The 9,109-nt window shown below is 45.0% G+C and overlaps 1 protein-coding gene across 1 annotated transcript in view; it reads left to right on the forward strand.

Moving 5' to 3' along the window:
- LOC307077055 (rap1 GTPase-activating protein 2-like) overlaps window positions 1–9,109 on the forward strand; it is a 43,862-nt gene continuing 34,753 nt past the window's right edge. Inside the window, 2 exon segments of the mRNA XM_079738317.1 lie at window positions 1–95; window positions 6,480–6,515. Of these exon segments, the coding sequence (XP_079594443.1) occupies window positions 52–95; window positions 6,480–6,515 (80 nt within the window). The 5' untranslated portion in view covers window positions 1–51.

The raw sequence follows: 9,109 nt of genomic DNA on the forward strand, positions 1-9,109 counted from the left end.
GAGAGCGAAGGGAAACAGACGACAAAGAGGCGACAGAAAGAGACCGGGAACATGCTGAGGAGAAAGAGAAGCGTGTCATTCGGGGGATTTGGATGGTAAGTGTGTGTATACGTGTGTGCGTCTGCATATTCCTGTGTGTGTGTGTGTATACTTGTGTAAGTGTGTGTGTGTATACATTTGTAAGTGGTGTTTGTCAGTGTGTGTGTGTGCATGTGTGTAAGTAGGTGTGTGCATGTGTATAAATGTACGTGTGTGTATACATTTGCGTGTGGTGTGTTTTTTAAAAGTGTGTATACATACATTTGTAAGTGGTGTGTGTGCATGTGTGTTTGTAAGTGTGTGTGTGTATACATGTGTTATGGTGAATGTGTGTGTGTTTGCGTCTGTTTACATGTGTAAGAATCTGTGAGTGTACACCGGTATGTACATTATCTTTATAAGTGTGTATGTTTGCATGTGTGTGTCTATGCATACATGTGTTAGTGTGAGTGTGCATGCATACTGTGTGTGCAAAGCTGCATTCTAAATGAATGATTCTGTATGCAGTTAGTCTTCTCTAGTTCTTCCTAAACTACAGGCTCTGGCAGAGCCTAACCGCTTGGTACAAAACTTAACCACACGGCTAATCGCATCGCAATCTCACCCCTCTTCCGCTTTGGTACATCAACACATGAACACTTTCTAAAACAAATTATGTACAAGTTGTTTAAGAATGCAACTCACCCAATTATATTTCAATTCATAGTCAATATATAATAAATTACCTTGGACCCGCTAAACAACACACATTGTCGGCTAAACGTTTCTCCTAAACAGTCACTATCCCTCTGTTTTGATCATGGAATTTCTTCCACTACTACCTTGTTAAACTTTGGTTGAGGTGCTAACAAATAGCACTCAACATAAATACCATTATGATGTAATGCTTGTTGTATAGAAAGACAAACGCTTAATCATACTCGGCAAGTATACAAATGCTAAATTCTAACATCACAGAATCCTGCGTACGGCCTTAATACTGCAGTTCACGTGTCTTACGTGACACACCATCTCCGCACGCCGGGTCCTCAGCTTTTCGTCCTGACGCGTATCATCACCTGGTTTGATCCCAATCCCAACTTCCATTAACCCCCCCCCTTCACCACAAACACACACACACACACACACACACACACACACACACACACACACACACACACACACACACACACACATCATCTCTCCTGCTCTTCCACCCACACAATACCTCTGCCCTCCCTCTCTCCCAAACAGATCAAAAGGTTGAGGCAAAATGTCTTGTTTGTGGGTGGCAGAAGGACCGCAAAATAGACTAGATGCGGGAACCAAGAAAAAACTAAAAGAAAACCAAGAGAGTAAAAATACTCATCAAACAGTCCTCTCCCAAGAGGCCCTTGAGGCTAGCGACAGGGAGCAGGGTTTTGAAGTAGGGTCCATCAAAAGGAACTATGTTGAACATTGGCAAATGGAGCGGCCTTTATCTTGCCATCCCCAGAGCGTGGTTGGGCTGCTGGGGTTCTTCCCCGTGTTGACATCACAAATCTCTGGGGGTTTGATGGAGTGCCACCACTGGGGCTCTTCTACTACCCAGAGCCCTTCCTCTCTGGGACGTGTAGTTGTGCATGAATCACTCTGTGATTACATGAACGACGCCTAGGCTGTCACAGTACAACTTTTCCCGGTCGAAACTGCCTTATTTTAGATTTTTGGAAATCGTAATATTCCGTGATTACTCGCTCTCAGTCAAGCGTGTCTGTCTGTCAGCCTACATGTCTGTTGGTATGTCTGTCCCCTTCTCCCCAACCAGGTGGGTGTTTGCCTTGCTCTGTGTGCGTGTGGATGCATGTGTGTGGAAGTATATTTTCTATGCGTCTTTCGGGGTCGCTGTGTGTTCTATTTGCCTGCTTAAGTATTTGCTTGCTCATGTGTGGGCTTTGCCCGCATGTGTTTGGAAGCATGTATTTCTATGCTCCTGTGTGTGCTGTGTGTTTTGTTTGCCTGCGTGTTTATTTGCTTGCTCATATGTGGGCTTTGCCTGCATGATTGTTTGCCTGTTCATATGTGTGTTTGTGTGTGAGGGTGTGTGTGTGCGCCTCTGTGTACACGTTTGTGTGTGTGTGTGCATTTGTGTGTTTTCGTGTGAGCTCTGTCTGCGCGTGTATTTGTGTGTTTGTGGGTGAGAGTGAACAGGTTTGCAGATTCCCACACAGGCGTTCCTCAATCATTCACCTTTCCCTGCCACCATACCCCCCCCCCCCCCCAAACCCCCCTGCTCCCCCATGTGCTCTCTCTCTCTCTCGCCCTCCACCACCGCTCATCTTTATTCCTCCCCTCTCCCCGGACCTCGGCCACGCAACAGAGAAGAGGTTCTGTTGTGCTGTCTCTCTCCCACAGCCTCTTTTAATGGCCTTCCCCTTTTTCCCAGTCTCTCTCTCTATTCATTTCAATGTTTGCTCTATTGGCATGAATGATGAAGCACTCTTGGCAAGGGATTGGATAAACACGACAAAACAACACACAACAAACGTTAATGATGATGTAAGATGAACAACGTTTACAATGGAGACCTTATGAATAACGAATGAGTCGGTAGTCAAATTCAATCTTATTAGAGTCAATGTATCCAGCACTCAGTGCTAGGCATCTGTCTTACTTGCCACACAGATATGTCAGCTTCTTAGAGCAGGGATACTCCATCTCTCTCTCTCTCTCTCTCTCTCTCTCTCTCTCTCTCTCTCTCTCTCTCTCTCTCTCTCTCTCTCTCTCTCTCTCTCTCTCTCTCTCTCTCTCTCTCTCTCTCTCTCTCTCTGTGTCTCACTCCCTTTCTGTCTTCCTTTCTCAATCTCTCTTTCTAATTCTCCACACAGATATGTCAGCTTCTTAGAGCAGGGATACTCTCTCTCTCTCTCTCTCTCTCTCTCTCTCTCTCTCTCTCTCTCTCTCTCTCTCTCTCTCTCTCTCTCTACCCCTCCGTCTCACCTCACCTTCTCTTTACGAACATTGAATTGGTTCTCACAGCACTCTTTTTATCCTCTGTTGCATCTCTACAGTTGTCCATCTGTCCCGTGGATACTTTTCCTTTCAGGAGTATTTCTGTCTCAGTCTCCCCCCAGATCCCGTAAGCCTCCCTCTCTACCCCAGTGAGCCATGGAGGGAGCGAGAGAAAGGGCCTCCCCTTTCTCTCGCTTCCTCCATTGCTCACTAGTCCGTATCTTATCGCTCTTGTATTCTCCCTCATTCTCCTCCTCTCTCCAGCCCTCCCTGTTCCTGTCGCTGCCTTCTTCCCTAGTTCCTCTCTCCTTTCTTCATCTCCTTCTCCCTCCACCGTTCGTCTCGCTCCTGACCTCCTCATCTCTCCTGTCCATCTCTTCACCTTCTCTACCTCTCCTCCTTGTGTGTGGCTCCTTCTCCCAGAGACCTTCCCCTTGTCTCTCTTCACGGGAACAGAGAGGGAGAATGTGAAGGAGAGGTTTTAGAACAAAAAGGACGGGGTGAATCGAGAGAGACAAAGAGAAGTAGAGGCAGAAAGTGTGTGTAGAAAGAGTAAATGAGAGAAAGAGCGAGAGGCAGTATTTTTATATGAATATTTACACAGAAAGAGAGAGAGACAGAGAGAGAGTAGGTATGCATATATATAGAGAGAGAGAAAGAGAGAGTAGGTATGTATATATATAGAGAGGGAGAGAGAGAGGCAGTGGGTTTGTACAGAGAGAGAGAAGGAGGAGGGTGGGAGAGGCGGAAGGCATATAGATAGAGTGATGTAATTGAGTTTCCATATTAAATAATGCAGTATTGACTCCAGGGCTCAGTGGAAGTGGTGGCTTAATCCAACCAACTCGACTCATACCAGGTTAGAAATGGTAACATCTGTCTCACCCCGTAAACATCACCTTCATTTATTATTTGTTTCTAGTATTTGTTTCCTTTAATCTCCAGTCTGAGACAGATCTCATGAGCCAGGGCCGACTAGTGCTGAATGCCAGGCCGAAAGTGTAGGATTGGTAGTAATAACAGAGCTGTTGGTTGTGACTTTTAGAGAGGCCAACAAAACTGTGTTTTGTGTTGCTCTGTGCCCTTACCGATTATCCTGTTAAGCTCTCGTTTTTTAAAGGGCATAATTCATTCATGTTACCCTTCACAACACAAACACACGCTGTCAAACATGGACCTCTATTCTACTGGATTCTGTCAGCTGTAATCGGTAACCCAACAGGAGGCAAGTGGGACTGAGCCGTGGTTAGAAGATCGCTGAACGCAACTTATACATAACTTATGCATAACTTTAGATCAACAAAGCCGGCTAGCTGTTCATTTAGCCACTCTCTTTATTCTCCCACCTGCTTTCAATCTGTGTCCCTTTCTTCCCTCTCTTTCAACGTGTGCAGCACACAGTTTGTATGGGATAAGCACAATATGTGTGTATTAATGTGTCTTGCGGAGAAGAGTGAGTGTGTGAGAGAGAGAGAGAGAGAGAGAGAGAGCAGACTTAGCAGTAGGCTCAATCGGTCATGTTTAATTGATGACCACAGGGAAGAGCCTATTATCTGAGTCATCAAAAGGTTCTTTTAACACAGAGACGTACCACTTTACCTCGCTCTTTCTCTGTCTCTGTCGGTCTTTCTGTCTCTGTCTGGCTCTCTGTCTCTGTCTGTCTCTCTGTCCTCTATCTCTGTCTCTGGTTCTCTTTCTCTCTCACTCTCTCTTTCTGATTTTTTCTCACTCATCTCATGTCCTTTGTTTACACGGTTCATATTTTCTGTGGACGTTGAAGTGACTTAATGTTTTAAAATTGTTTTTAATACATGAACCACACAAAGACACGTGCACACACACACACACACACACACACACACACACACACACACACACCTTTTATGCAAGCTGCTAAACTACACAGCTTGGTCAATGTTTACCATTCAGGCCGTGTTCCATTTCACAATGATCTATCTCACTCTGTGGATAAGATAAACATGACACCTGAGTTTGCTCTTTATCTTGAAGTTTAACAAGTGTGTGTGTGTGTCTGTCAACAGAGCTATTACAAGACGTGTGTTCCAATAAAACTCCAGTATTTATTGAAGCAATGCAGCACAGTGCTTCAATACAACAGATCACACCTTTACGGAATACACACACACACACGCATGCACACACACACACTCATACACTCACACAGACACACACACACAGTTTATATGTGCAACATACATTAACACATTTACTCACATACCATATGTATGCATTTGTTTATACACACACACACACTTTAAATGGCATAACATACATTAAAGGAGACATATTCTGGCGTTTTCACAACAAGTACACATAGTATTTGAGTTCCAGAAAACAGGTTTTTGAAGCTGTTTGCTGGATATAGCTTTAAGGAAAAAAAATCTTGCCTACTGCTATTCCCCCCTGTTTCAGTCTCTTCAGAATGCGCTGTTTCTGGTGTCTGTAGCTTTAATGCAAATGAGCTGCTTCCCATTGACCAATGAGCTGTCAGACTGAACCACAGCATGGAGGAGAAGGGATTGTTGCCGTTTGCGGACTCCTGGAGCTCTATATCTATATAATATAATATAATATAATATAATAATAATAATATTATATATGGGTATTTATATAATTTTATATCTAATATCACGGCCAAAAGCTACGTGTGCCTCGGATGATATTCGGGGAAAGGAATTTTGGCCTTGACTCTCTGAAGTCCATGAACTGCGACATGGAGGAGAAAGGGATTGCACTCCAGGAGCTGAACTGCCGCCGAAGCTTTCCGCCTGCTCCGGCGGGTGTCTTCCAGGAGCTCAGAAGTCCGGCGGGGCCAGCTCGGCGACAGTCCGGCAGCTCAGCTCCGAGAGTACAATCCCTTTCTCCTCCATGTCTCCTCCTCCGGTCTGTCCGGCAGAGAGAGGGATTGTACTCCCGGAGCTGAGCTGCCGCCGAGTTCCCCCCGAAAATCTTAGCCATGCTCTGACTTGAGGGGAGTGGGTAAGTGGGAGGTAATATTCAACTGCGCCCCCTTCCTACATAGGAGGGGGCGCCGAAACTTTGGTAACTGCAGGCGGGGTACTTTCAGAAATGGATATCTCACTCAATCATGTACAGACTTTTTTCAAAGTTTGTATGCGTGTCGGAGCACCAGAGACCCAAAACAACACCCCAAATCCCAGGAAAAGTGTTTTCATAATATGTCCCCTTTAACGCATACACTCCCACGCCATATACATGCATTCATTCATATAGGCACACACACACACACAACCAAACACACACACCTGCAGGTGATAAGATACAACTTATTAAAAAATAACAATTCACTTTGGTAAACTGTTTGAACCTTGGAGTTCTGTTGTGTGAGTTTGGTGTGTCCCCTTCCCCGCTTTGTGATGTGAATCTTATTAATAGTTGGGTTTTGTTTTTTAATTGTGTAATCGTATCGTTTTTCACTCTCTCTGCAGGATCGACAAGAGCACTGTGAGCGCATTGAGAGCTCGGTAAGACACACACACACACACACACACACACACACACACACACACACACACACACACACACACACACACACACACACACACACACACACACACACACACACGCGCACACACACACTTATACACACACACACACAAAATAACAATCTTAACAAACATGATTGGATTGACTGATCTCATCTTCTCAATTGAAATATCAGTAAATTCAGTGGTGTTTAAGTATGCCGTCTCTTTCTCTGAGAATGCCATTATATACCATCAGCATTAACGGAAGGCACTTATGTGCACTTCTACTCAATAACTGATGGCTAAGCTTGAAAACCTATGTGTATCATAGAGTGGATCCGCTTGTCGCTATTTCAATGTATGTGGGTTTGTGTGTGTGTGTGTCTGTGTGTTTTTCTGTGTGTGTGTGTGTTTCTGTGTGTGTGTGTGGGGGGGGGGGGGGAGTGGGTTGAAGCTTATGCTTTCAATCAGTAAGCTTGTCCTAAGACCTGAATCAACTACATTTCACTCTCCAAGTAACTCAACGGCACATTGTGTGGGATCAACGCATGCGTCACATGGAAGAGGTCCAGCCACCAAGAAGCTGAGGACTACAGCACACACAAAAGAGAAATGTCACTGTGCTGAAACATGCATTCACATTTCACAGGGAAGCCTAAGGAAATATTAAAAATACAGGATTTTAGAGAGAGAGAGAGAGAGAGAGAGAGAGAGAGAGAGAGAGAGAGAGAGAGAGAGAGAGAGAGAGAGAGAGAGAGAGAGAGAGAGAGAGAGAGAGAGAGAGAGAGAGAGAGAGAGAGACTGGGTCAAATTATAAAAACATACAAATACAACCTAATAGAAGCTCAAGGTCCTACCATGGACCGCTGGAAATGTAACAGTGTCAAATACACAAGCGGAGAGGAGTCGGGGAGAGGAGTGAGTGAGTGAGAGGTGCGTGTGTTTGTATGTGTGTGTGTGTCCCTGGACAGAGGTCAACGACGTGAAGGAAGGTCAAGCCTGAATGAGCTTGTGTGTGCGAGGTTGGCTGTGGATGCGTCTGTTTCTCTGTGCCCTTGAGTGTTTCTCATGTCAGGTAATGTAGATCATCATCGCGTCCGCTTGGCCGTCGCTGTCAAGGTCGATGCACTTGCGAATCCTTTCCCTTTATCATCTTCCTCGTTATCTCCGTGTTAACGCACAGACACGCCCACTCCTGGTGATGTGACACATACAAGAGGTCAAAGATGGACCTGAATGTGATGCTCTAGTCTGTGCAAATGGTCGATAAACATGGAAAAAGGAATATATAACACCCATCATGGTATGTTGGTATTTACGCTGCTTATAAATTAAATCATTGTCGTGTATAATCCTGACCACTAGAGGTCGCTTAATGTACATAGATGCGCGCCTGCGTTACCAAAGACGTGCTCATTTGCCCAACGTTTGGAAATCAAATTTCAAATGACACAGCGGGTGACAACCACATCAAACACAACAAGCATGTTTAGCCCGCCCCCCCCTCTCCCTGCCACACACACACACACACACACACACACACACACACACACACACACACACACACACACACACACACACACACACACACACACACACACACACACACACACACACACACACACACACACACACACTACCACAGCCCCCATCCACACAAGCACATTAAAGTGTTCTACACACATTTACAAAATTGAAAACATAAATGAAAACAGGGCTGGAGTCTGTGCTTTTTTTTTTAAGAGCATCGTCAATAACATTCAGGAAAGAAGGGAACAACCTCATCAGGGAAAACGGTGGAGTCTGCTGTAAAGGGTTAGGGGGGTAACACACAGGGGGATACACACTTTGCTTGTAACCTCCGACCGTAGATCTTCCTGACAATCCGCAGGCAATTTGGCCAGCATTTCATTTCCATCCAGCGCGGTTGTGATGAAGAGGCTCAGACAGGCGTGAGGAAGAGCACAGGGACCTGGCTGTGCTGTGAGGCGTTTTGGCTCACTGGACACACGACAACAGGCTAACATGCTAAGCTGCTAACATGCCCCATTAGATACACTGATAGATAAATGGATGGAAAGACGGTTCGGTGGATGGGTGGGGAGAGACCTTACCTTTTTACTTTTTATTTTATAACGCTGTTTATTTTATGGTTCACCTGCTTTGGCAATGCAAATGTATATTTCTCATGCCAATAAACCTTTTTTGAATTTGAATTTGAGAGAGAGAGAGAGAGAGAGAGAGAGAGAGAGAGAAAAAAAGACAGAAATGGACGGATAGATGGATCAATGGAGGAAGGTACAAATGGATATATGGATAGAAAGATCTGGTCTTTCACTTTCTCTCTTTGTGTCTCTCTTTCACTCCCTTCCCATATAAAATCCAACTACACAAAAAAAAACTAATCTCCATCCATCCATACAAATATATTTGTTTGCATTCAAATCTCCCCCGGCACTGGCTCTCTCTCTCTCTCCCTCCCCCCTCCTGCTCTCACTCTCTCTCCCTCTCACTCCCCACTCCTTCTCTCTCTCTTCTCTCTCTCTCTCTCTCTCTCTCTCTCTCTCTCTCTCTCTCTCTCTCTCTCTCTC

This window comes from Pollachius pollachius, assembly GCF_949987615.1.
Source record: "Pollachius pollachius genome assembly, chromosome: 6".
Classification (NCBI taxonomy): Eukaryota; Metazoa; Chordata; class Actinopteri; order Gadiformes; family Gadidae; genus Pollachius; species Pollachius pollachius.